General features: G+C 54.2%; 9 protein-coding genes across 9 annotated transcripts; 4 read left to right on the top strand and 5 right to left on the bottom strand.

Annotated features, from left to right (window-relative positions):
- BZA05DRAFT_130484 (glucose-6-phosphate dehydrogenase) lies at nucleotides 1–2,361 on the bottom strand. Its single transcript, XM_051478787.1, has 9 exons — nucleotides 2,181–2,361; nucleotides 1,942–2,014; nucleotides 1,860–1,880; nucleotides 1,446–1,790; nucleotides 1,186–1,383; nucleotides 1,036–1,120; nucleotides 907–983; nucleotides 269–848; nucleotides 1–211 (listed from the first exon to the last, which is right to left on the bottom strand). The coding sequence occupies exons 1-9, from the start codon at nucleotides 2,222–2,224 to the stop codon at nucleotides 99–101; spliced, it is 1,536 nt and encodes a 511-aa protein (XP_051337143.1). The 5' UTR covers nucleotides 2,225–2,361; the 3' UTR covers nucleotides 1–98.
- A 2,322-nt stretch (nucleotides 2,362–4,683) lies between these two features.
- Nucleotides 4,684–5,826, top strand: BZA05DRAFT_405911 (uncharacterized protein). The gene is made up of 4 exons (XM_051484448.1): nucleotides 4,684–4,866; nucleotides 4,932–5,148; nucleotides 5,213–5,566; nucleotides 5,628–5,826. The coding sequence occupies exons 1-3, from the start codon at nucleotides 4,699–4,701 to the stop codon at nucleotides 5,491–5,493; spliced, it is 666 nt and encodes a 221-aa protein (XP_051337142.1). The 5' UTR covers nucleotides 4,684–4,698; the 3' UTR covers nucleotides 5,494–5,566; nucleotides 5,628–5,826.
- Nucleotides 5,827–6,232: 406 nt separating this feature from the next.
- BZA05DRAFT_405904 (uncharacterized protein) lies at nucleotides 6,233–8,165 on the top strand. The gene is made up of 4 exons (XM_051484447.1): nucleotides 6,233–6,780; nucleotides 6,834–6,913; nucleotides 6,963–7,072; nucleotides 7,125–8,165. The coding sequence occupies exons 1-4, from the start codon at nucleotides 6,282–6,284 to the stop codon at nucleotides 7,942–7,944; spliced, it is 1,509 nt and encodes a 502-aa protein (XP_051337141.1). The 5' UTR covers nucleotides 6,233–6,281; the 3' UTR covers nucleotides 7,945–8,165.
- Nucleotides 8,166–8,793: 628 nt separating this feature from the next.
- On the bottom strand, nucleotides 8,794–10,696 carry BZA05DRAFT_405901 (S-adenosyl-L-methionine-dependent methyltransferase). The gene is made up of 3 exons (XM_051484446.1): nucleotides 10,268–10,696; nucleotides 9,227–10,188; nucleotides 8,794–9,157 (listed from the first exon to the last, which is right to left on the bottom strand). Exons 1-3 carry the CDS (start codon nucleotides 10,575–10,577, stop codon nucleotides 8,948–8,950), a joined length of 1,482 nt encoding a protein of 493 aa, XP_051337140.1. The 5' UTR covers nucleotides 10,578–10,696; the 3' UTR covers nucleotides 8,794–8,947.
- Nucleotides 10,697–10,784: 88 nt separating this feature from the next.
- BZA05DRAFT_405898 (thiamine diphosphate-binding protein) lies at nucleotides 10,785–12,393 on the top strand. The gene is made up of 3 exons (XM_051484445.1): nucleotides 10,785–11,113; nucleotides 11,167–12,179; nucleotides 12,233–12,393. The coding sequence occupies exons 1-3, from the start codon at nucleotides 10,944–10,946 to the stop codon at nucleotides 12,268–12,270; spliced, it is 1,221 nt and encodes a 406-aa protein (XP_051337139.1). The 5' UTR covers nucleotides 10,785–10,943; the 3' UTR covers nucleotides 12,271–12,393.
- A 9-nt stretch (nucleotides 12,394–12,402) lies between these two features.
- On the bottom strand, nucleotides 12,403–16,146 carry BZA05DRAFT_475925 (GNAT acetyltransferase 2-domain-containing protein). The gene is made up of 4 exons (XM_051488224.1): nucleotides 15,927–16,146; nucleotides 15,817–15,856; nucleotides 12,804–15,733; nucleotides 12,403–12,738 (listed from the first exon to the last, which is right to left on the bottom strand). The coding sequence occupies exons 1-4, from the start codon at nucleotides 15,941–15,943 to the stop codon at nucleotides 12,525–12,527; spliced, it is 3,201 nt and encodes a 1,066-aa protein (XP_051337138.1). The 5' UTR covers nucleotides 15,944–16,146; the 3' UTR covers nucleotides 12,403–12,524.
- A 630-nt stretch (nucleotides 16,147–16,776) lies between these two features.
- On the top strand, nucleotides 16,777–18,737 carry BZA05DRAFT_405895 (Thiolase, N-terminal domain-containing protein). The gene is made up of 4 exons (XM_051484444.1): nucleotides 16,777–17,086; nucleotides 17,143–17,265; nucleotides 17,322–17,466; nucleotides 17,528–18,737. Exons 1-4 carry the CDS (start codon nucleotides 17,025–17,027, stop codon nucleotides 18,386–18,388), a joined length of 1,191 nt encoding a protein of 396 aa, XP_051337137.1. The 5' UTR covers nucleotides 16,777–17,024; the 3' UTR covers nucleotides 18,389–18,737.
- A 77-nt stretch (nucleotides 18,738–18,814) lies between these two features.
- On the bottom strand, nucleotides 18,815–20,842 carry BZA05DRAFT_356951 (uncharacterized protein). The gene is made up of 5 exons (XM_051481423.1): nucleotides 20,610–20,842; nucleotides 20,467–20,537; nucleotides 20,242–20,403; nucleotides 19,298–20,176; nucleotides 18,815–19,235 (listed from the first exon to the last, which is right to left on the bottom strand). The coding sequence occupies exons 1-5, from the start codon at nucleotides 20,740–20,742 to the stop codon at nucleotides 19,083–19,085; spliced, it is 1,398 nt and encodes a 465-aa protein (XP_051337136.1). The 5' UTR covers nucleotides 20,743–20,842; the 3' UTR covers nucleotides 18,815–19,082.
- A 112-nt stretch (nucleotides 20,843–20,954) lies between these two features.
- BZA05DRAFT_377002 (Aldehyde/histidinol dehydrogenase) lies at nucleotides 20,955–23,137 on the bottom strand. The gene is made up of 3 exons (XM_051481830.1): nucleotides 23,045–23,137; nucleotides 22,116–22,974; nucleotides 20,955–22,058 (listed from the first exon to the last, which is right to left on the bottom strand). The coding sequence occupies exons 1-3, from the start codon at nucleotides 23,053–23,055 to the stop codon at nucleotides 21,051–21,053; spliced, it is 1,878 nt and encodes a 625-aa protein (XP_051337135.1). The 5' UTR covers nucleotides 23,056–23,137; the 3' UTR covers nucleotides 20,955–21,050.
- Between the last annotated feature and the right edge of the window lie 3,099 nt (nucleotides 23,138–26,236).

The following is a 26,236-nucleotide window of genomic DNA, read 5'->3' as shown; positions in this document are numbered from 1 at the left end:
CAGAGAAATAAAGTTCACATTACGAAGGAAAACAAAAAACAGAGGCTTCTAACTGGCCCCTACCGAAACCCGTGTGCGCCTTGTGCTATGCTGATTTTTTACAACTTGTTGGGAACTGTGCTCTGCACTGGCCATTGGTAGCCGGCGGGATCGTTGAACTTGTAGCCGTAAGACGCGGTGAAGTCGTCGAGAACCGCAGGTCCACGTGATCCTGTAAAGTCAAAGTCAGCGGGGTGATGTCATGGCGGCATTTCTAATGGATTCATACCGTAGGGGTACTCCATGGGGATAATCTCCTTGTTCTCGTCAAGGTAGTGCAGAAGAGGCGTGAAGATCCTCCAACTGGCGTCGAGCTCGTCGTCACGGACAAAGTTGGAGTGGTCTCCCTTCAGAGCGTCCAAGATGAGCGCCTCGTACGCCTCAGGGATTTTGAGATCGCTGAACCGGCGTCGGTATGTGAGATCCAACTCGGTGACGGCCGTCTGCATGCTCAAACCGGGCAGCTTGGAGTTCATCTTAATATAGACACTCTCGTTGGGTTGCACACGGATGACCAGCTCGTTCCGGGGAATGTCCTTGAAGATACCGCTAGTTACGTCCTTGAACTGGATACGGATCTCGGTCTTCTGCTCGTTAAGGGCTTTGCCGGCCTTCAAGATGAAGGGGACACCATCCCATCGCTCGTTCTTGATGTACACGGCGAGTGCGCAGAAGGTCGGGCACCGAGAGTCCTTGGGAACGGTGTGGTCATCGATGTAACCGGGTTTGCTTCCGTCGAGCGACTTTCCGTACTGTCCAATGATGACGTTCTTGGGCTCGATAGCCGGGATACCACGAAGCACGCGGACCTTAATCGAAAAAATTAGCTACAGCACCGAGAATCCCACCGGTGGGAAAGTGCCTCACCTTCTCGTCGCGGATATCCTCGGCGGAGAACGAAATCGGACGTTCCATACCGATGATCGTCAATACCTGCAGCAGATCTACGCAGTGTGTTAATACGCTGAGTTGGACGCGTACATCGGAGAAACTCACGGTTCTGCATGACGTCACGAATAATACCAAAGTCGTCGAAATAACCTCCACGGCCTTCCGTTCCGAATGGCTCCTTGAATGTAATCTATATCCGCGGGCGTCTTCAGTCTGTGTTCATCGGATCTGATGGTGGCCGGAAGGAAAACAAACCTGGACATTGTCGATGTGGTTGCGGTTCCACGTCGCGCCGAAGAACTCGTTACCGAATCTCAGGATCAGAAGGTTCTTCACCATCTCCTTACCCAAGTAATGGTCAATGCGGAAGATTTCCTCCTCCCTCCAGTCCGGCTCCAGGGCCTTCTGCAGCTCCCTCGATGATTGCAAATCACGTCCGAACGGTTTCTCGACCTGTTCGAAGTCTCAGCATACCATCCCGCCGCTGGCCAGCCACGTCCAGGAAGAAATCATACAATCAAACGAGCAATGCCCCTATCGGGGTAGCAGTTCTTCTTTAGGTGCTGCGACACAGTCGTGAACACGCTCGGGGGCAGCGCCATGTAGAAAAGGCGGTGGTTTTCCGGCCGTCCTTTCTCAAGCTCGTTCAGGTGGTCCCGGAGCCGCTGGAATGACTCGTCCTGATCGTACATGCCCGAGACGTAGGTGCATCTCGTCAAGAACTCGTTCAACTGGTCTTCCATCTCCTTCACGGGTGTCTTGATGTATGATTTAACTCGGCTGTGGTACTCCTTCTTGTCCATTTTCGTGCGCGCATATCCGACGATACGGCAGTCCTTGGGAAGGAAGTTGTGTCTGAACTGTCATTGGTGTTAATTTGGGACGTCCGAAGAATCGCTTGTCAGCTGTGCGTGGATGATGTCACTTACCAGACCGAAAAGCGCTGGGAACTGGGGGGTACACCGTCATTAGATTAAGTTCTTCAGCCTGTTACATCGATTGAGAACCCACAGTCTTCTTCTTTGCGAGATCGCCGGATGCGCCGAGAACGACGACGATGGTATTTTCCTTAAGCTCCAGTGTGCTGCGGAGGGGTCAGCCCAATGTGCTTGCGGCTCGCCAGCCGAGAGCGGCCGCGAAGTGAATCATCGACGCAAATGATCGATGGATCCCTCGCAAAGGATGAAGGACGAGGGGGATTCGAGTAGCTAGCACGACGGTGGCGCGATTGGGACATTGGTGGCACTCACCCAGCATTGGCAGGGACATCGGGGTGAACGATCGTGTCCGTCATCTTGGGTCGCTGTCTCGTCGTTTCTCTTCTGTTTTATGGTGTAGTGTTAAATGGGGAGGTTCCTCCGTTGTATTTGTTTAGCGGGTAGTTAAGGTGGGTGGTGGCGGGGGGTGGCAGAAGAAAAGAGACTCTGGGAACTTAAGGGAAGGTTTGTTGTTAAGTGGATGCCGTCAGAGTTGGGAGGAGAGGCGGAGGGGGAGGGGGAGGAGGGGTAAGACAGAGCGAGCGGGTTTCTTCTACTTCTTTTGCGGAGGGAGGGGGGCTCAAGAAGCTAAATGGAACGTAGAAAGGGCCACTCCGTGTTGCTCATCAGCCTGACGAATTCAAGCAGCGTTTCAAGCACTTGGCGCGGCGCTGCATCTTGGACCTTTCTGTTTATAAATCGAGAAGCCCACCCGCCTGAACTCCGATCGTCGACCGATGTCGCGCACCGGCATCCCGGCGAGTCCAGCAATGGCCATCCAGCCAACTCCTCAACGGCAGCGAATTTGGAGCGGAATGAATATTATCTATTCTATCCTGTAACTCCATCAGGCCTCCTCCAACAACTTTGCAATAGCTGGAGTAGGTGGTCTAGGAGGGAGTGAGGGAGGGAGGGCGGTATGCGATTGTTGTGGTGTTGGTGTTGCTGGTGGTGGTGGTGGTGCTGGTGGTGGTGGAACATGCGGACGTTGGCCGTAACCCCACCATCCATGGCCGTACTCCGTGAGATCAGGAATCTGCGACTCTACCGATTTACAAGAACACGAGCTCGAGGAATTTCCGCACGTAATGGAAACAGCCAGATGGATTAGGCAGTCGTGACCTTTCCGTCGAGACAATCTTCACGATGGCTGTGGAACGTTGTTCAACGCCGTAGTAGACGACTGATGAATACGAAGCTCGATTCCGAGTATCTACCTATCAACACCACCACCACCACCGAGTCGACTGCAATGCTTCTACCCCCACAACTGAGCGGGTATCGAGCCCAATAAGAGGGGGGAATAGAAGCGGAAGCGCCTCATTTTTCGTTCCGAATTCCGGCAGCGACTGCTAATAGCCAAACGTAACGCTGTGGAGTATCACGATGTCTCACGCATCACAAAACCTGTTGGTCTTCCCCTTGTCCTCCCTCTTACGATCCAGGCTGAAATTCTGCATGGTTCGGTGAAATCATGCAACGCGTTTTGGCATGCCCACGCACGCTGTCCGACCAGTTCGGCACATTGCACTGGCGAGCTTTGCAGTAGGCCTCTCACGCTACCCGCGGCCGCTCTGCCCGATTTCACATCGTCGTCGGATGGCTACGACATGGACGGTATCTCCGCGCCGACATCTCCGCGCGCCCACATCTCCGCGCCGATGGCCTGGACACGCCAGCCCTGAAGCCAGTGCCGCCGATTTTCCCGGGCTTCTTCCGCCCGCCCAACAAAATTAAAACGAAGCGAAAGTGCTTACCCAACCCCCGCCCCGATGGATGAAAACCCTTCTTCCCTCCTCCTCCTTCTCCTCCCTCCCCCGATACCAGAATATGTCTCACCCGACGACGGCTGGCAGCGGCTACCCGCGCCGTTAAGACATGTGTATGTGAAGGTTCCTTCTTGCAGAGCTCCAATATTGCACGGCATCGCTGCAGCGATATATATCACCGCAGTGCAGTCCGACTGTGTTTCCGGGTCATAAAGGTATACCCAGCGTCGTGTCCTGCATATACGCCGACCATGTAACATGCATATCATGTATCCTGGCTTGCACTATCTTCTGGAAGGATTTGAAGTTCGAGTTCTTCTGGTGCTAACACGGTCAGAATAGCCTCGAAGTCCCTAGCAAGCATTACGTAGGATTATGTACTCACCTTTTCCAAGGGACACATAATCCGGCGGGGGTAGACAGGGACAACCAGCCCACGGGCTCGCCGCTACACCCGGGCCCGCACATCGTCACCTCGTCACCATCTCCACTCCTCTTGCAACGTGATACTCGGGCTCTCGCCGCTTCAGCCGCCCAAACCTGCCCAAAACCGTGGTCAGGGCTTCTGCCATTTTCCATTCAGTTATTCAACTTCTCGACAAAGTCCCGGTACTTTAGGCAAGAAGAAAATACCCGGAGGTGCATGAGTTCCCCTCACTCCGTGACACATGGCTCCGGAGCACCCAGAAAGTTAGAGAGTGAGAGAACGTCAATTTATCGTCGCATAACACCCACGAAGTGCCTGAAGTATGTATCTGGATCGCATTAACTTCAGGTGGGAATAGTTTGGTGTTCGTTGCAAGTGTGATATTAGCCTGTCTCCGAACAATTTGCACATGCAGGTTCGATAGTGTACAAAACCGACAAGGTGTTATGAGCGAGAGATCATCAATTTATTCGCATACAGCATTTCTAGACTACCTATGACGAACCAACTTAACCAAGCCTTTCCTGCCCACTCTACAGAGGGTCCACTATGTACCATACAGTCCGCTGCGGCGCCGCTGTGTAGACAGAGTGACATGACAAGCAATTTTATCTCCAGATTTCATCGTCGAGTGCTTCGCCATGATTCTCCGACCGCTAGCGTCTTGGCAGGTTGCTACCGCGCCTTAAGACCTCTGGCGCGTCTGATTACACTCCCGGCACAACCAACCATGCAAGCACTCCAGATCCCGACTGTGACAATTGTGAGCATCCAAGCCCCCCTCTCTTCTTCATCCATTGACCTCGGTCGGCTGCTGATAAGCGATAGCATGACTTAGCCGCGTTCCACCACAGCCACCTCTGCCAAAGCGCCGACTTCTCGACCTGCTCGCCGCTCTGCGATGCCGACAGCGGTGATGTGGAGGAGGTCTTCGAGGAGCAGGAGGAACAAGATGACTTGGTCTACTATCCAGACGGAGTGAAGCGCACGCTAACGGACGCGCAAGTCGCCATGTTCCGCTTCTCGGAGATCCAGCAGCTCTTGAGTCAGTACTTCCCCGTCCCTCGCTCAGTACCTTGAACGGACAGCAGACAGCCTAACGTCCGCAGAACAGAAACGCCGTGAAGACGAGCTCGCCGCCAAAAAACGCAAGAGGAAGCGCGACGACGCAGATGTCGATCCGTCGGAGATTCCCCAGCCAGCTCGCGTCTCCCGCGAAGACGTGAGGAAGAACCGCCTCGAGGCCGCGCTGTGGGCCGCGAAACATGATTGGGATGTGTTCGGAAATCCGGTAGATGCGCCTACTGAACCGGGGGAGTTTGTGGCGGAGGTACAGGGTGATGCCGAGTCAGGGAAGACTTTCCTGTGGCCGAAAATTGAGCAGGATTGAATGCGCGGCCCTTTGATTTGGTGGTTTGTATTTGAAGCCCGTTCTTGAGTTTCGGGTGATTTGTGAGGCCGAGGTAGGTTGTGTTTGGAGGCTCACCATAAAATGTTGCCTTGAAGTAACTTGCCGTCGTCTAGAACTCTTTATATTTGACATTACCCAACTTTAAACTCATCCTGGAAGCTCCAGCAAGCTGTCAGTTGTTGATTTCTTTAGCGCGTGATAATTCCCCATTTCGGGTCAAGTCCGTCATGGTTACCCTCGGAGTACACACCAAATTTAGTAGTATTCGTTTACCCTGCAGCCGTGAGCTATCTACTGAAGCTGTTGCATTGCTCCCAGCATCCACCTCAGTCAATAATCATACTTCCCACGCACCCGTTCTAGAATGTCTACCGTCAAGGGCGCCACAACCTTCAAGAAGAAAGATGGGGTCCTCCAGCTCAACCGCGACATCGTAACATGGAGCCCCTCCGTGCCCGCGAACTCGCCGCCCACAGTCACGATCCAGGTGGGCAACATCGAGAGTACTTTTTTTTGGAACCTCCCTAGCCAGCTATGGAGCGCAGTACTGATCCCGCGCAGATCTCCAAGCGACGCCCGCCACCTCCGCCAAAGTGATGATCAAAATCTTCACCAAGGGCGAAGGCGGCGAGTCCTACGTATTCGGCTTTACGGCCGCGACCGCGCGCGCAGAAGCCGACGCGATGAAGGACGCCCTCGGCGCCGCGATCCAGGCGCACAAGGTCGGCGCGCAGACACCGTTGGGCTCCGGCGGGGCGTCGTCCGCGATGATGGCATTGACTACCGCGGGAACCACAACGGGCGGCAGTGATCTGTGGAGCGAGGCACGCCTGGCGGAAGACATGGCGCTGCAGATGTCGCTGCTGAAATCTGACTCCGCCCTGAGCAATACTTTCAAGGAGGCGGTCATGTCCGGGTCGGTCACGAGCGAGCAGTTCTGGTCCACGCGGATACATCTGTTGCGCGCGCACGCACTCGAGAAGTCCCAGATCCGTGGGCCGTACAATGTTCTGGCGGCTGTTAGGAGCACTACGGTGGATGGCGTGGCTAGAATTTCGCTCTCGAGGGAACAGATTGCGGATATTTTCTCGCAGCATCCGCTGGTTAAAATTGTGTACGATGAGAATGTCCCAAGAGTGTCGGAAGACCAGTTCTGGAGCAGGTTCTTTCTGAGTCGATTGTTCAAAAAGTTGAAGGGTGATAAGCTGCTGCAGACGGATCCGACGGATACGCTGTTCGATCGATATCTTAATCGAGACGATGAAGGTAACTGCTATGGTGCTCACGGTACATGGAATGGGATGGTTAAACATGAATAGATAACTCCAGGAAGCGGAGAAGGATCGATTATGTTCCACTCACCATCGATCTGGCAGGAAATGAACAGAATATCACCAAGGTTTGTTGGACTCGAGGGATAAGTCATGAACATACGCTAACAAACGTAGGGAAGGGGAAATGCTCCGGACATGACCATGCGGCCATCACGAGTGGAGAACACTCCTATTATACGCACCCTAAATAGTCTGAGCCACAAACTCGTTGACCTCGTAGCCCCGTACGTATCTCGTGCCGCGTGCCCATGACTAACCCTACTAACCTCAAAACAGAGCAGACCCAAACAGAGACGAAGACCAGGATGAGCACTATATCCAAGAGCAGAGGCTTGCCGACCTCGGCGGGGACATGGAAGAAGAACGAATCATACTGAACATCCAAGACCAACGCAACTTCTTCTCGAACGAGCAAGATGACGGGGGTAAAGGCCAAAACAAGTTTGCAGGAATGGATGCCACCGTGGCGTTGGAAGGCATGATCCGGGACCTGGGAACCAACCACTTCGACATATCTGACATCCTCCCGAACGAGGAGGACGAGGACATGGAGGACATGGACGGTACAGCCACGGCGCGGAAGACCAGCTTCCACCTCGCCACAAAACAGGTGACCGAGGCGGTGCGGGACCGCACATCCCAGATGATCTCTGTTGGGGCCGCCGGCACCGCAAGCTCGCTATTCGCTACCACCGGCGGCCTGCCGCGTGAAGTCTTCGAGTCCGTCCAGTCCGTGCACGCAACCACAAACGAGTTTCTCCACCACTTCTGGCTCGCCTTCCTCTCCGGCGACGAGAAGCGCGCAAAAGACATTAACAGCATGGTCTCCAGTCTGCGCAAGTCGAAAGACAGAATTGAGGCTGTGGCGATTACTGCAGAGGAGCAGAAGGAGGTCGAGAGGGTGAAACGCAAGAGGGATCTGCACGAGGAGTACAAAAAGACTGGTATAAAGCCGAAGAAGAAGGATATGGAGGTTGGCGGTGGCAGGAAGGTCGTTGATGAGATGCTGGCGCCCACGCTGGTTGCAATTGAGAAGGCGCTCGTGAAGTACGAGAGTGCGTTGGATGAGGCGGAGAAGTTGGCTGCTGCGGCGTAGGGAGTTTGGCTGGTATTACAGGCGTTTGGGAATCTTTAATAGACTGCATGTACCGGTACCTCACGAAAGAAGTGCTCGGAGGGAGACAAACCATTCCCGTTCCCCGAGGATGGATGCTTGTGAACTGTGTGCTCGTTCCGATGTCTAGACCCCCGGTTGCACGCTGCCGGCCGGATTTCAAACGCCTTGCTTTAGCTCTGCTGTATTGAAACTGAGAAAAGAACTTGAATTGATTGATGTAATGCTACGAGAAAGATGAGAAAGGAGACTGCTTATAAGAGAAACGAGCTCGTTGTTTACACAAGCTGAAGCCGTAGACAGAGGATGCGGCGATACATAGTAGCCGTCGCCGGACTCGGGCTAGAGGCTTATTCTGGTGAGAAGCCAGGGACAATCCTAACAAGCCACGAAGCCATCCAGACCATGAAGGCTGTATGCGGCGATGCAAAAGGGACAAAGGGCATAGAAAAGTAGCAGTGACACCGGAACAGGCAATAAAACGCATCATATCAACGTGCGGGTATTCGCCGTGACCGAGTGACGGGTCCTGACTCTGTAATCCACGCAGTTTGCGCAGATCGCGCACGCCGCGCAGTTTGCGCACGTTGAGCGGGTCGCGCACTTCGCGCAGTTCGCGAAGCAGATTTATAGAATTTTACGCAAGTTCCGCACGTCGCGCAGTTCGTGTAATTCGTGTAGTTTGCGCAGTTTGCGCAGTTTGCGCAGTTTGCGCAGTTTGCGCAGTTTGAGCATTTCGCGCAGGCCGCAAAGCAGAATATTGTCGCACAGAATCAATAAAGTCCCACAGCCAGTAGTGGGGTCGGGCCACTTCTTATGGCGTCAATCATGTCTGATGTTAATGGTACATAGGACGGTGAAGTCCAGTACATCTCGCATTTGCTACATAGATACTCTCAGTGTGCATCTGCATCCCCTCTCTTTCACCCACACAACACCCATTCTCAGTCTATGATACATCCTCGTCCACTGCCCACCGCAGGTTTTATACAGAACTCAACATGCTCACGTTTTTATACCACCCTAGCAGCGGATTCTCTCCACAATTCGTCTGCGTCTCCTCGAGGTAGGCCCAGCGACTCATAAAGTCCTCATGCTTCATGACCCTCGTCAGCTTCCCCGTGAGTGCCTTGTACATATCATCCATTACGTCGAAATCCGTCGGGAAGAGGATATCGAAGTAGCCTTGCTGGACCTGAGTGTGCGGAGAGTGGTTAGTTAGCGGATGCGTGGCGGGAGGGAGGGCGGGAGTGGGGGAACTTACGAAGGGCGTGGTGACAGCGATAGTCTCCCGCTCATACCGAGTCTGGACCACAGGGCTGTTTACCCCGCTGACAGCGTCGGGGAGACTGGAGAAGTCACTCATGACTAGGCGGTGGGCTGGGAAGCGCTCGCGGAGGACATCGAAGAACATCATTGCCTTCGTTGGGATGTATTCTGGCACAGTGAGGTTTGAAGATGACGGGAGAAGCTGCTTGAGCCTCCGCACGATCTTGGGGGTGTTGAGGGGGTGTTGGTAGTCGCCCTGGACAACATGATCCCTAACGCGCAGGAAGCGCTCCGCGACTGGGTCAAGGTGCGGCGTGTAGAAGTCGTGGAAATCTCCGTCTTGATCGCAGAGGACTATTCCCTGGTACGGCACCTCGGTCTCGGGATGGTACCGGATCATGTCGTGGGCGAAGTTATCAAAGACTTCGAGGGCAAGAAAGAAGCACGGATCAGGGACGTATGTGTCCCAGTCGAAGACACTCTTGTTCACAATCTCGATCTTGTCTGCGTGTCCCTGTGCGTCCGCCTGTTTCCGCTGCAGCCCTGCGAGGTGCTCTGAGATCTCGATCACCTTGTAGCGGGTGCGCGCGTACACCTCTGGATCGCTTTCACGGATGTAGTCGAGCACGTTGGACATCATTGTTCCGTTTCCAGCTCCCATCTCATAGATGATCAGGTCTCGGTACGGGTATAGGGACAGTTTGTAGTTGGTGACGAGGTACCGCGCGATGGCCTCGCCGTAGTAGGGCTTAAACAGCTCCGTAGGTGTATGCCACAGCTGCCGTAGGGGATTCGGTGCCTCGGCATCCAGTTTATCTTCGAATTGTGTGTACTCCTCCGCCAGCTGCTGGTGGAACTCGATCTCGTCTTTCATCGCGGGGAAGTTGAACGGCTCCTTCGTCTCGAAGATCACCGCGTGCTTCGAGAAGTAGCCGTAATGGGGATTGTATAACGCATCTACATATTCCTCACGCGCGCACTCCTATCAGCTACCGCGCGAGGGTTGGAGGAAGGAAGGATAGGAGGGGCAGGCAACCATCGATATAGTCCCGCACCAACATCTTGACTCTTCTCGGCCGTTCCTTCCGATTCGCTAGCTGCGCGGCGGTCACCATAGGATACCGCTTAAACTCCTCGGACATGTCAATCTGCAGGAACGGTGATTTCGGCTGCCATTCGCCGGCGGAGGCAGCGGCCTTTGCGTCGTCGCGCTCGGCAAAGATGGTCCGGCATTGCTGCTGCCGCCGGGGGGTTATTGGGGTGCGGGGGAGCAGTCTCGCGTTCCGGACGCACGGTCGATGCCGGAAAAGTTGGCGGAAGAGCGAGGTTGCTAAAGGGGTGTCCATTCCATGCGAATTGCTGAGTTGGGTGACGATGGTGATGATGGAATCAGTTAATTCTCCAATGTGGGGGAGGCTTGATGGTGACACAGGCGTAGATACACTAGCACGTAGCACCCCCGTCTCGCTCAGCCGTGACAGGTCACGCTCTTGCCCAGCTTCCCCAGAAGGTCAATGGGTGCTACTCCACACTTGTACCCCGTAAAGTACCTAGGGAGATACTCCACATAGCTAACCGCCGGCCGATACAAAGCGCGGGTATGCGACCACGATACCCCATCACCTGAACACCTGGAGCAGAGCACGCCGCTCTTCTTACTATTGCCCCTTCTTTTCCTTCGACCTGTAGAGCACCATTTTTGGCTTCAAACAATGAATTCCATACGATCCATCCGCTCGTTGAGCGTTCTACGACAGTCCTTCCCTCTAGCGAGAGCTACAAAGATACTTGCATCCACCTCAAGCAACAGCTATAGCTCCTCCGCCCTCTCTGCCGGAAAGCGAAAGCTCAACCATCCCATCGAGTTCAATGCCTCCAGCTAGTAAGTGTTCCTAACACCGTCTCGATTGGATGATTGACCCATGCCATTCACAGCCTGTCTCACACACCTCAACAATGCCTCTCATCGCCGGAGCTCTCCTCGGCCGTCAAATCGACGAAAACCAAGCGGATGAACCTCTACAGCGCGATCAACGACGCCCTATCCACGATCCTCGAAACGGACTCGAAATCGCTAATCTTCGGCGAAGACGTATCCTTCGGCGGCGTGTTCCGGTGCACGACCACACTGCTCGACCGCTTCGGCTCGCAGCGAGTCTTCAACACGCCGCTGACGGAGCAGGGAATAATGGGCTTTGCGATTGGCCTCTCCGCGTCCGGGTACACCGCGCTGCCAGAGATCCAGTTCGCGGACTATCTGTTCCCCGCGTTCGATCAGCTGCATAACGAGGCGAGTAAGTGGCGGTACAGGAGCGGCGGCGCGAAGGGATTCAATAGTGGGAATCTGGTGATTCGCATGCCGTGCGGTGCGGTCGGGCACGGAGGATTATACCACTCCCAAAGCCCCGAGGGGTTTTTCCTCGGAATGCAGGGGGTTAAGGTAGTGATACCCCGTGGCCCAGCGCAGGCGAAGGGATTGCTCATCGCGGCGGCGAGGTGTGGTGATCCGGTGGTGTTCATGGAGCCGAAGGTTCTGTATCGTGGCGCGGTGGAGGAGGTGCCGGTGGGGGAGTACACACTCCCCATTGGCAAAGCGCAGGTGGTGCAGGAGGGGAAGGATGTGACGCTGATCAGTTACGGGACGATGCTGTATACGTGTGAGGCTGCGGCAAAAGCGGCGAAGGAGAAATTGGGGGTGGATGTGGAAGTGATCGATTTGAGGACTGTTCATCCGTGGGATAAAGAGACGGTCGTGGCGAGTGTGAATAAGACGGGGAGGTGTGTCGTGGTTCATGAGGCCTCGAGGACGGGCGGGATTGGGGAGAGTGTCGGTGCCGAAGTTCAGGAGAGGTGTTTTCTGAGACTGGAGGCACCGGTGACGAGGGTTACGGGGTGGGATGTTCCCATGCCGTTGGTTTTTGAGAACCTGATAATTCCGGACGTTGCCAGTCAGTACTCTCGTACCGTCGGAAGTGGATGGTTGCTAATGACTGTGTATCAGGGGTCTTTGACGGAATCAAGAGGACGATCGAGTACTAAACGCTTCTGAAGTTGAAGGAGTTGGGAGTTTTCTTCCTTACCGGAGCATGTTGATCCGCTGTACACATTGTTTGTAGATGCTTAGAGACATATTTCACATATACATACCATCATATCACAGAACTGGTCACACTTAGCAATAGTCGTGATATCACGTAATTACATCCCTTCGGCGAAGGACAAGATATATAAACAAGAGAGCAGGCAAAAGCAAATCCCAACCCAAACTTTTCGTCATGCTTCTATAATCAAGATCACCGCTTCCCCTTCTTCGGCTTCTTGTTCTTAAACTTCTCCACCTCCTCCTCATAGATCTCCGCCGCGCTCTCGCCAGCCTTCCGTTTCGCAGCTGACTTGCCCGTCTTTACCGAAACAATCGTACTCCGTCCCTCCGACTTCGACGATGCCGCTTTCCGAATCTGCTTCTCGGCTTCTGTCCAGTCACCTTTGTCGGCGGGGATTTCATATCTATCATCTTGTCAGCAAACCAGGGATTCAAACAAAGATCTTGGGGAGGGAGGGATAGAGCTCACTTCGACAGATCCAGCTCATTAACCATCTCCCTCTGCAGTTCCTTTAGCCTGAGGCCTTCCATCGCCTCCTCGCCCGCCTCCTCCAACTCATCGCGCAGCTCTCCATCAACGGGCGCAAACTCTCTCGCCTCGTCCCCACCATCCACGTCCATCTCATCATTCTTCCTGTGGGCCTCTTTTGGTAGAGTTTCCTCGATGGATTTGCTTAGCAGCTCGCGGAACGCTGTAGCGACCTTCCGCATAATTTTCTGGAACATGGAGAGAACCTGAGCATTGCCGACACCGAGTTCCTTCTCCAAGCCCTCGAGGGTTTTCCGTTGCAGGCCGATGGCCATAAGGACTGCGCTTTGGATGGGCGAGATGGAGACGAGGTTCTTGAGCCGGCCAGTGAAGTGCAGATTTGCGATCTGTGGGACCATGTCCAAAATTACATGGTAGTCGAGCATGTTGTCGGCGTAGGACTCCAGACGCTTGAGGTCGAAGGGAGAGAGGAGTTCGTCAAGTTGGGCTTTTGTTAGCTGCGCTGGCGACTTTTCGGCCAGCTTTGCGCCGGCATTGGCGGATTCCAGCACGAGGAGAGGGGTCATGTAGTTGAACTTTCGGAACTCGTAGGAGAGGAGCTCTAGGAAGCGCTTGCGGAAGTCCGTGGCGAAGGCTCCAAGCCAAGCACTGTCTTTGTCCGCCAGGGTCTTGATCATAACGCACGAGTGCTCGCCGGTGAGCTCGGTGGCGGTCTGACGGAGGTACACGGGGACGAAGGCGGATTTCTTCCAGAACTTGTGGAGTTGATCCGTCAGACCGTAGCTTACACCGAGATAATCCAGAAGTTCCGGTCGTTTCTCGGATAGTCTCAATAGCAGTGGTGGCAGCGATTTGGGATCCCGCACTTTGACGGTATCGGTTTGGAGTTGCGAGTTCTCGATCTCCTCGTCGGTGACGCGGACGATCTCGTCCTCGATGTATGTGCTGTCTTCCTCTAGACTGGCGAACTTGCCCTCGTAGAAGTCCGTCAGTAGGTCCAGTGCACGCTTTCCGTAGCCCATTCCCACATAATCCGGATTGGTCGCGATGCGCACTACTCGGGCTCCCGAGAGACCGGCGAACTCCTCATCCTGGAATTGCTGCGACACGAGCCAGGGGATCATGTCACCCCCCTCACGCTTTCCTCGGCTTAGAGCGGCCTGTACGCTCTTCTTTGAGATCTGACCCTCCAATGCAACTTGGATAACGACCAGTGGGTCCGGAATGTGGTTACTTCCCTCCTCTGCTGGTGCCAAAAGGACGAACAGCTGGTGGGCCGGAGCATCACTCATGAGCTGGAGGTCATTGGGGGAATTCTTGTAGTGAGACGCAACGTAGAGTGCCATCATCTTCTGGAGGAAGCGCTCGGAGACAGGGTGGTAAGAGAATAAGCTGTCGCGCGATACGGCAAACAGCTCGCACTTGTCCAGTGATGGGGTACCAGTGTTGTTCTTGCGCTTGGGAGGAAGGGTGGCATCGAGGCAGAGAAGGTTGTTGAGCCACTTCTCGACTGGGTCGCCAGGTGCGTAACGGATGGGCTCATCCAAGGTCGCCTCTCGCAGTGTTCGACCACCTACTACGGCAGAGCCGGAGGCTTTGGCAGCCTTTCCGGCGCGATCGGTGGTTACGCCCTCCGAGGCTACTTTGGTGACGCCGCGAGACTGGTCGCGAAGTTGCTGGATCAGCTTCAACGACAACGACCGTCCAGTTCCCTCGTATCCGTTGATTGTAGATGCCATGAAGACTAGGTAGGGGCCCATAAGCTTCTTCACCAGGGGCAGTGGGATAGCCGCTGCTTCATCAATAACCACCAATTCTGCCTGACCGAGAACATGTGCGTCCTGTGGCTGGATGTACTGGATAGTCTGTCTGTGTTGGCGGTGAACGTTGACACGCACGATGGCCTTGTTGAAAGCCGGGTTGGTGGACTGGATGATATCGTAATCGAGGTGGTCACTGTAGTTCAGCGCATCGAATCCTTTGAAGATGAAGCTAAACAAAGTCTTCAAGTTCTCTGGCGACGGCGAAGTAATGAAGATGTTGGAGTATCCGTAAGCGATAGCTGCGGCAATGGCAAGTCCCAAAGCCGCCGACTTTCCACGACCACGACCAGCTGTAAGCGTCACAGTGCTCCTCAAAGACTTGTCCGCAATCGCATCAACGAACGTCATGACCGCTTTCGCCTGGTCGACAGTCTTGGTGATCTCGACCAACGAGCCGGACGGCTGCACATCTGCCAAGCTCTCCTTCAGCTCCTGCAGCTCCTTCTGCTCTGGTCGCAGCGCCTCGTCGGCGCTCGACACCGGCGGGAGTGCCTGGACATTCCTTCCTCCGGAAATCGGGAGTACGTTCAACTCGTCGTCCACCACCAAGCAGTTCGCGCAATCGCTCAAAGACAGAATGAACCGCTCGTTAAACCGCGCAACCACATCGCCATGTGCCTCCGTCCTGTAGCGCGAATGTACATCCATAGACATGGTGTACAGCTGCTTCAGACTCGACATGGTCTTCAGCAACAGTACGACCAGCCCACCACCCTCGACCGTCTCGATCGTTCGCGCTAGCAGATTCGGCGTGAGCGCCTCAAAGTCCTGGAGAATACACATTCCGTATGTGTTTCCGAGGATCTTTTCGGTTTCTTTGTAGTAAACATAGCGGATGTCCGTGAGGGAGATGAAGAGTTCGAAGGGGTCCTCGGTGTTGGCTTCTCGGATGCCACGCTTGACTTCCTTCTTGATCTTGGCTTCGCGCTTCTTGCGGTGACTGGTGAAGCCGAGCAGCTTGTTTTTGTAGGCCCAGAGAACGGATTTGTTTTGCTTCGGATCGGCGCTGCCGAGAATGTAGTGGAGATTCAGAATTACATCTTTACCGCGATCGCCAACGACGACAAAGAAAGACCGCTTCTTCTCCTATATGATGCAAGCTCTGAGTTAGCCCCCATTACCGACAGAGAAACAATTGAGACGGGAAGACGAGAGAGCAATCTTCGTACCTGAACACCATTGCGAATGAGGTCGGGAATCCGCTTGTCACTGTGCCAATATCAGTACCAAGTTCTCGAGACACTGTATGAGAGAGTGCGACGGCAGGAGAACCACTTACACCGCTTTCTTAACCATGGTGGATGCTGCGCAAGGAAAGCTGGTGGGAAATGTCTGACGAACTTTGGCGTCCTGAGAAGGTCAGAAAAAAGTCGCAGAGCCGCGCCGGCGCCGCTTGCAAGTCTTGGCGTGTCGGAAGCATGCATAATCAGATCGAATTATGGTTATCTATCACTCATGTCTTGCTTCTGATATCCGGTTCGGCCAACGCCGAAGAAAACTTGGAGTCCTAAGGTCGATGCTGAGCAGAAAAGAAGGAAGCTTGGAAAACTTCTCTCCACTTCATCCGGCGGGTGCAATGATTCAATCGCATGTACCTAGTTAATGTTACAGGGTCGTTAGTAAGTATTCGGGCGGCTTGCCATTCTTCAAACGCACGGCAAAGACGTCCTCCGAGTTTCAATTCCAAGGGTCCATTCTTCAAGCTCAATCAAAGAGCACTAATCATGATGTTCACCCTCACACCTCGGCGCCGATTATTCGATCACTCATCAGAAGAAGGCTGGGAACATTCGTCGTTGTTTCCCAGCCTCCCGAGTTCGCCACCACATTTGTTTTCCCAAGAAGCTTCGAACTCAACAGCCAGGATCCTCCACCCCTCAACAGACAGGCCTCCGACGCTGGTTTGGATAGGGCATAGCACGTACTCGGACATGTTAACTCAACATGGCGGCCCCACGAAGCCGAGTTTTGTTGGGCGAGGCTGTGTATAAAATAATAGATACCGACCCCGGAATCGTACGACTCTAGAACCGAGCCCCCACCGGAACCTCCCCAAGTTGATCTCCCCGCGACTTTCGCCCCGGAGAGGCAGTTCGGCAACGGGTCCCTTACTGGGACGCTGTCACTGCAATCTGCAGCCAAGACTGCCACTTTGACCCTTGCGCTGTTTGTAGGAGTCGCGGACCCTTGTGGCTTTACGTGACCCGATTGGAAGCAACCCCACCACCATCATTCCGCCGCCGCCGCCACGAATCCCACCTCGTGAACCGACCAGATAAAGCTGTTCCATCCCGCACCTCCTCTTCTATCCCCTCAATTCCTCCCTCAACATCCTCCTCGCACTTATTCATCTCTATCCCACCAAACAACCGCCATAATGACCCTTCCCACCGTCTACATTGTCTCTGCCGTCCGCACTCCCATCGGCAGCTTCCAGGGGTTTGTCCCAGCAAAACGGCTCGAAGTCACATTGCTATATGCTAACTTGTCGCCAGCTCGATTTCCTCCCTCTCGGCTACGGAATTGGGTGCCCACGCCGTCAAGGCAGCCATCGCAAAGGCAGGTGTCAAGCCTGAGGATGTCGAGGAGCTTTTCCTCGGAAACGTGCTCTCGGCCAAGTACGCTCCCTTCTCCTTATTTCTCATCAGCTCGTTGTGCTCACCGTTATCCACAGCTTGGGTCAGAACCCCGCCCGCCAGTGTGTCCTCCAAGCCGGACTTCCTCAGTCGATTGTCGCCACAACCGTCAACAAGGTGTGCGCCTCCGGTATGAAGGCGATTATCCTGGCTGCGCAAACCATCATGACTGGAAACGCTTCCGTAAGCTCTAGCCGTCCATTGCCTTTCTTTAAAACCTCGCATTCTAATCAGCTTCAATCAGGTCGTCGTCGCCGCCGGAACCGAATCCATGTCCAACGTCCCCTACTACATCCCTACCGCCCGCGGTGGCGCCCGCTTCGGCCACAAGGAGATTGTGGACGGTGTGTTAAAGGATGGCCTTACCTGCGCTCATGACAAACTTCACATGGGCATGGCTGCCGAGAAGTGTGCCTCGGATTACACCTTCTCCCGCGAGGACCAAGACGAGTACGCGATTGCATCCTACCAGAAGGCACAGGCCGCTCAGAAGGACGGTCTCTTCAAAGACGAGATTGCTCCTATCGAAGTCTCCGGCGGCCGCGGAAAGCCCAACAAGGTCGTTGACACTGACGACGAGATCTCGAACCTCAACATCGACAAGCTGAAGGCAATCAAACCCGCGTTCCAGCCTGGTACCGGAACCGTGACCGCCCCCAACGCTTCCCCTCTCAACGACGGTGCCTCTGCCCTCGTCCTCGTCTCTGAGGAGAAACTGAAGGAGCTTGGCCTTACCCCCCTGGCCAAGATCAGGGGATGGGGCGATGCCGCTCACGCTCCCGTCGACTTCACCACTGCCCCCGCCATTGCCATCCCTAAGGCCATCAAGCACGCCGGCTTGACCGCAGAGGATGTCGACTTCTACGAGATCAACGAGGCGTTCTCGGTTGTTGCCCTGGCCAACCTCAAGATCCTCGGCCTCGACAAGAGTAAGGTGAACGTTCACGGTGGAGCCGTGGCCATCGGCCACCCCCTCGGCTGCTCCGGTGCCCGGGTCGTCACCACGCTCGTCAACGTGCTGAAGCAGAAGGGCGGAAAGATCGGTGTGGCTGGTATCTGCAACGGTGGTGGTGGTGCCAGCGCTATCGTCATCGAGGCTTGCTAGGAATTGGTGAGGGCTTCGTGGAAGGCGATGCTCTGATGAAGATACCTACCTGTCCAATTGAACCCTGGAAATGATAAAAAGGGATATGCAAGTGCTAATATGGGATGTGTGTGATGGGTTATGACCTTTTTTCGGTTTGTTGGTACGTCTGATATAGTCATGGAGTTCGGAAGCATATACCTAAGCGTGGGAAATTGAGAGCATCAGGAAGAAGCAGCAGTTGATCCTTTAGTAATTCAGGCCCTCCAATGGCCCAAATTGGCCAGAAGTTGTGAGTACTTGAGTATATAAAACAGAGTGATGCCTACTCGTGCTGCGTGAGTGAATGGGTGAGTGCATGAGACATTGCAGACGATGGTGCTGCGAGAGTGAATGAGACATTGTAGTTGATTGTGCTGGGAGAGTGAATGGGTAAAATAACGGGGCATTGCGGCTGATTGTGTCGCGAGAGTGATGGCTTAGAATCCTCTATATGCAGTCTCCAAATTGGCCCAGTGAAAACGATAAATTTATCGGCATGTTTTCCAGCATCCGACGGTCCAGCCATAAGGTCTATAATGTACAGAAGAATAGAAAGGAAAGAGAAGAGAAGAGACAAATCACCCACTTCGGATTGTCCTTTTGTTTTCGCATCACATTAGAAAGCGTAAGCACCGATGAGCACGGTAATATGTATCTTATTTTGGGAGGATATCTATTTCGCAGCAGCAGGAGCAGCAGCAGCAGCCTTGGGCTTTCCAGCGCCTCGCTTCATCGACGTGCTGTTGGCAGCCAGCTCCTGGGTGAAGGGGATGAAGTCGGGAGCACCGGGAAGGTACTTCCTCAGAGGCTCGGGGATTCTCAGGCCCTGTGGTTACATATTTTTGTCAGAAGTGCATGGAAATGGGGAAAGTGGGGGTGATGAATTACCTCCTCGGTCTGGTAGTTCTCCATGATACAGCATAGCGCACGCTCGGTGGCACACAGGGTCGAGTTGAGGCAGTGGACATACTGTTTCCTTTCGCCGGTCTGGCTGACGGCACCGAAGCGGATGTTGAGATTCCTGCTCTGGTAGTCTGTGCAGTTGGAGCAGGAGACGAGCTCCTTGTACTCTCCCTGGAACGGGAACCATGCCTCGAGATCGTACTTCTTCGCCGCAGCGTTGTTCAGCGCACCGGAAACAATAGCGACGACACGGTAGGGAAGTCCAAGGGACTGGTAGAATTCCTCCGAGTATCCAATCATCTTGTCGAACTGCTCCCAGGACTTCTCCGGGTCAGTGATGACGAACTGCTCGATCTTCTCGAACTGGTGGACACGGAAGATTCCCCAGGCGTCCTTTCCATGGGCGCCGGCCTCACGACGGTAGCAGGTTGAGAAGCCTGCGTAGCGGATTAGAAGGTCCTTGCCCTGCAACCACTCGTCTGCGTGCAGCGCCGAGATCGGCTGCTCTGAGGTCGCGATGAGGTATTTGTCGTTCTTTGAGTCGCCGTCGATCACCTTGTAGAGCTCTTCATCGAATTGCTCCAGCTGTGCGGTCTTCGCCATCATGTCCTTCAGCATGAACTGCGGGGTCTGTAGGGGTGTGTAACCCTTGCTGGAGAGGAATTCGAGGCCGTAGTTGATCAGTGCCTGGTTCAGGAAGACTCCCCACTGCTTCAGGAAGTATCCGCGATGTCCGACAACCTTCACTCCGCGCTCGGACTCGTAGCCGTCCAGACGTGCGAGAACGTCGTGGTGGGAGAGACAGTTCTGCTTCTCGACCTTGACGCCCTCCGGGCACCAGCTGCGGATGAGCTCGTTGTTGTCCTGCACACCACATCAGTCCTGCCATTCCCGAAACCCCGCCTCCTCCTCCAGTATAACAAACATACCTCGTTGTTGCTAACAGGAACCGACTCGTGGACATAGTTCCCAACTGTGCCCACCTTGGACTGAAGTTCCTTCTCCTTCTCGTCCGCAATAGCCTCGAGCGCCTTTTTCTCCTTCTCAAGCGCAATCTTCTTGGCCAAAAGTTCGCTAGCATCCTCCTTTGCCTGTATCGCCTCACATCAGCCCTCACAATTTCTCCCGCTCCATATCGCAAGAAAGATACGCACCTTCTTCTTCGCACCAATTTCCTTCTGCACAGCGTTGGCCTCCGCGCCCTTCTGGGTAACGTTGTATCGCGCTGTCCCATGTCATGTCCGTCAGACACAGACCACTCTTCCATGTGTGTACCGGCAGTAGTAAGAGAACTCACCAGCCTTGGCCTCCTCCGCCAGCGCGATGATCTGGTCCACTACCTCTTCGGGCGCAAATCGCTTCCTCTGGGACTCGCGGATTTTCTCGGGGGTGGCCCCCTTGTCGCCGAAGAAATCAAAAACGTCGAGCATGGCGGCGTGACTGTCGTGCTGTTTGGGAGACGAGGAAAGTGTTGGTGGTTGTCGTTTGCGAGAAGAAGCGCGAGTGAGTCGGAGGTGGGGCAGCACAGCGGGGCAACAGTATGGCCAGACAGGACAGGCACCAGGGTAAAAAGGGCCGTACTACTCTAAACAAAACAGCCAAGCTTTACTCACGCGGCAGTCACTCGGATTTCTGATTTGAGGCCAGTGGAAGCCACGCTCTATTATCCCTATTACAATTATACCCACGTACATATCATACTACAAGCCTACAGCCTACACGTTCAAAAAATTTCAACTTACAATCCCATCAGCTTCCCCACTCCTTTCACACGGCGCATTACCGTCTCGCCATAGCCCACCTCGACAAGGCCCTTGGTAAACCTCCATGCGCGCTCTCCATCCTTGAGCGGATAATCCACGACAGGCGGGATTGCCGTGCTCGCGATCCTCGGGAACCGGTCTCGCGCCACCGCCTTGAGGTTACAAACACTGCGTAGCCCCTCGGCACCCGCAAACCGTCCATATCCGCTTCCCTTGACACCTCCGAAGGGCAGACTCTGGTTGAGATAGTACACGGCGAAATCATTGATCGACACCATGCCGCAGTGCATTTCCCTGGCGACCCTGTCGAGATCCTTCTGGTTGCGCCCGAACACTGAGCCGCCGAGAGCGTACTCGGTCGAGTTGGCGATCGAGATCGCGTCGCCGACGTCGGAGGCGCGCATGAGAAGGCAAATGGGACCGAAAACTTCGTGCTGGGCGATGGCCATGCTGGGGGTTACGTCGACGAGGAGGGTGGGCGTGAAGTAGTGGCCTTTGGGGTACTTGGGATGGTTGTATTTCTTTCCACCGGCGAGACAGCGTGCGCCTAGGGAAACGGCTTGCTCGACTAGTGCTTCCAGGCGTGAGAAGTGGGCATCGGAAATGACGGCGCCGCAGTCGACGCCGGTAACATCGTCAAGGATGGAGCCGATGCGAAGCTTGTTGATGCGAGATTCGAGGATGGAGACGAGCGTGGGATAGACTTTAGGCGTGGCGATGATACGTTCAATGCCGACGCAGTTTTGGCCACATGACTGAAAGACACCGCGCATGAGGATGGAAGCGACAGATGGGAGGTTGGCCGTATCATCGAGGATGATGGCAGCGTCTTTGCCGCCGAGCTCAATACAGAGGGGAGTCAGAACTTTCGAGGCAGAGGCAGCGACGTGGTGTGCGACAGGGCGGGAGCCAATGAAGGTAATGTGTCCGATTCCGGGATGCGATGTGAGGTGAGGTGCGACTTCGGGCCAGCACATGATCGACTATGAGAAAATCAGCCCCAGAAACTCGTGAGGGTAGCGAAAACACGGGAGACTCACGTGAACGAGGTCCGGGCTATGGCCACAGGCAACAAGAGCTCCCTTGACAATCGAAATATAGTATTGCGAACTCCAAGCAGTCTGTTCACTGCCCTTGACAATGATTCCGTTACCAGCGAAGGTGGAGCTGATGATCGGGCCGAGAAGGTTGTGGAAAGGGTAGTTCCAGGAGACACATGCAGCAACAACACCGAGCGGCTCATACCTCAGTTCTACCTTCTTGTAGCACTGCAACGGCCATGAATTCTCCCTCTTCTCCGGGAGTAGAGCCTTCTCTCCGTGGTTGAGAACCCATTTGATTTTCTCCGCTGTGACCAAAATTTCACCGAACGCGGCATCGACCTTGGTCTTTCCGGAGTCCAAGCAAGCGACAGCCGCGATGGGGTCTTGGTTGTCAAGAATGTACTTCAGCAGTGTGCGCAAAAACTTTCTACGTTCGTCGAACGAGGTCTTGGCCCATTGTACCTGGGCAACGGCGGAGGACCTGATAGCAGCGTCGATATCCTCGGGGTACGCAGGAGTGACCTTTCCGAGTGATGCACCGGTGGCAGGCGCGTAGCATTGGATCAAGTAGTCGGTATTCGATTTGATGGACGGGTGCATCATGGCTTCTCCTTTCCAGTCCGGGTCTACTTGCTCCGGTATCGGAACGCTATACGGCACGCCGTTGAATCTGGAGGCCCTCCATTGTTTGAAGAACACGTAGCTGAGGAAAGCGCATACGATCGATACGAGTACTGACTGGCCCGATGGGAGCGACTCCTGTGATGGTAGAGCTTCGAGTGTTGAGAACGAAAGGCTATCGCGTGAGACGGAACAGCCGATTTTGAATCCCGAGACGAGAAAGTCAAAAGATACTCTGGGAAGCATAAGCTCGGGGTCGCAAAAGAAGAAAAAACTCGGCGTACGGACGGAAATAGGGACTGTACCTCATGGCCATGATTGTGGAAGACTTCGAGGATGGTAACCTCTCCTGGTGCCCCTTCAAAGTGTGGTGCGAGGTGGATGGTGAACTGAGTGACACGACACGTCAGGGAATATTGCACGGGTCCACACTTTACTCGTTGTTAGGGGCGACGCGCTAAGCGAGCTTTGTCTCGTGACCTTGAACTTGCGTTGCACACTCTCAGTGGTCGTCAGCCATCCAATCATCGTCCGCTTGGATCAATTGCTCTATTGATAGTGGGGGGACTACAGCTTGTACCAGTTAATTATGGCCGAGGTACATGTTATTCTTCAAAATATCTACATACCAAGGCCAAAACGCACACAGCTTTGTAATCCGCACCTTACGAAGAACGTCCATCCACCACGAGTTTCCCTCAATCCTACGCCTGCAGGAAGGTCAAATGTGCATCCCTCGATGCTTGTGCCTGCGTATCGCGTTGAGACCTCCTTGGAGGAGTTCCGCCGGATCTGGCTCCACGGAGATCCGGCATTGCCTGAGGGCAGTGAGTTGAGATGGAAGAAGCAATCTACTTATGTCGATTGGGACTGTGCTCGGTATCCTTCACTCAGGAATGTGAGCAGCAGTCATGGTACCAATGGGGGCACAGTGTTTGACGATTCTGGCTAAGGGGAGTCGCCATTGGCAAATCGGGACTCCAGCTAATCACACGATATCACCCATACTCACAACTCACGGTGTTGTTGAAATGTACGAGTAATATTGTGAGCCTATTTCTTCTAGGTGTTGGTTCGCAAAACACAGCGGATGACTGAGCAGCTAGACGTACCAACAGAAGCAGAAGCAAGTATGGAAATTAAACAGGATTCTCGAGACGTGCCGCGTGCAAATATTACCAATATGACCAATGTGCAAAACCTTCGATGAGTGACGGTGTGGCTTGATTATGTACCTACATTGTGACTTTTGAACGAGAAACGCAACAGGCGTTTTGTTGGAACCTGGGCTGTATACGTTCCTGCAGTACACATGCCGCATTTTTGCCCACGGTACGCCGCTATGCAACCGTCGGCCGACAATCTCCTTCAATGCTGTCGTGCGAAGATTCCACGTGCACTATCCCACGCATATAACAATCTTGTCATCAATCAGGTTAATGACAAACCACTGTGATGGTGGCGGCAGAACCAACAGAAAATTTTACGGTCTGATGGGAGTACCTATGGTCCGCAAGACAACCAGCCACTCCCAAGACACTGGAGATGGCTGGTTGTCACGAGGGGATCATGCAGGTTAATGGCAAACCACCGTGATGGTGGCGGCAGAACCAACAGAAAACTTTACGGTCTGATGGGAGTACCTATGGTCCGCAAGACAACCAGCCACTCCCAAGACACTGGAGATGGCTGGTTGTCACGAGGGGATCATGCAGGTTAATGGCAAACCACCGTGATAGTGGCGGCAGAACCAACAGAAAACTTTACGGTCTGATGAGAGTACCTATGGTCCGCAAGACAACCAGCCACTCCCAAGACACTGGAGATGGCTGGTTGTCACGAGGGGATCATGCAGGTTAATGGCAAACCACCGTGATAGTGGCGGCAGAACCAACAGAAAACTTAACGGTCTGATGAGAGTACCTATGGTCCGCACATTCACGGTACCAATGACAACGAGCGATAGGACCCGAATGCGCGCAAGACAACCAGCCACTCCCAAGATACTGGAGGTGGCTAATTGTCACGAGGGGATCGTGGAGGCACATGAAAGCATTGCAGACCTGCGAGGGGTTACCAGCGGGAGGTCCAGAGACGGTTAACAAGGACGTTGTCATACTCCGGTGAGAGGTTGGAACGACTGCTTCCAGCTTACTGGCTGTAAGTATCGAATGAATGAGCACTTGTAAAGATTTTTGATGGGTTGTGACTACTCGGTGGCCCCTTGCGCTAGATCTATCCACAGAATTGTTGGAACCATAGGGCTGATTCTGCAGGTCGTTTGGAAGCTGGAGGAGAGTGGCGTGGAGGAGGCCGTGGAGGAGGCCGTGGAGGAGGCCCTATGGCGATTGTGCAGCGGTGCTTTATTATTGCAATTGCAGACGCATCATATGTAGCTGGCCAGTAGCATGAAGCTTTGCGCTTACCGGTGAATCAAGAATAGCCCCTCGAGGAGTGATTCATAATCTAGCACCGCCACCCGGGCTGACACCGACGGTGGAACTGAAGCCGACTCCCGAGGGTGTGTGGTGAAATCCGGCGGCTTAAATCCACGTCCGGCTCAACGGCTCCCATGCGACTCTACTATGAGCACGGTATGTACCGAGAGCACCGGAATACCTAGAGCAACCCTCGAATTAGACAGTGCTCTGGGGTGGAGAAGAATACGAGAAGACAGACAATGGGGGACTCGGACTTGCACTCATCCGAAGCTCACTTTCAGCCCGTCGTTGCCCGTCGCTCAAGATTTCGGCGCTTCAGTCTTCAGATAGAGGCTAGGTATTGCGGCTCAAGCTCAGTACTACCGGTATATACCGGTCTGTAGAACCTATATATCGCAGAACCTCCATCTTGATCCCCGCTCAAGGTGGCGCTTTGCCCCATCAGGAATCCGAATATCGTACGGAGCCTTCCAAATTGAAGATTTACTATGTATGCAAGCATATCTCAATTCAGGTGGTGGTCCGGAAGTCTTCAGAGCCGGTCCACAAGTAATCTGTGGCTAAAGTCTCGGTGGTCAACGGGTGGATATACTGGTATGTACCCAGGTAACTATGTTCGGACGGAATCGAGCGATAAAGACGCGATGAAAACTCGACGCTGGCCGCCTTGGATTCCGACAACCGCACGTTGCCCGTCCCCCGGATTCGGACCCCCCGGATTGCAAAGCATCGAGTTGTTTCCGGACTCCTTCGAATACGGTAGATCCCTATGGCGGAGTTCCCCCGCCCTTATAGACTATCAAGCACTATATTTGTGCCGTATTTAGCCCAACAGCGTCTATGTCTGAGATCATCGTGCATCCCCAGACTCGGGACCCGGGACTGCCGATGAGATGCGCAACGTGCGTGGGTGGCTAGCCAGAACTTAGCCGGTGTAACCTGCATCGCTGGCACGAACCACAGCGCGAAAAATTCCGAATGTACTCGTCATGATCTGCGCGAAAGAACAACGATGGAAACTTTGGACGAACACCCAATTGCGAGGACCGCGAACGC

This window comes from Tricharina praecox (assembly GCF_024521635.1).
Source record: "Tricharina praecox strain CBS 144465 chromosome Unknown BZA05scaffold_22, whole genome shotgun sequence".
NCBI lineage: Eukaryota > Fungi > Ascomycota > Pezizomycetes > Pezizales > Pyronemataceae > Tricharina > Tricharina praecox.
Note: the sequence above shows the minus strand (reverse complement) of the source record. Positions and strands in the feature narration are given on the sequence as shown.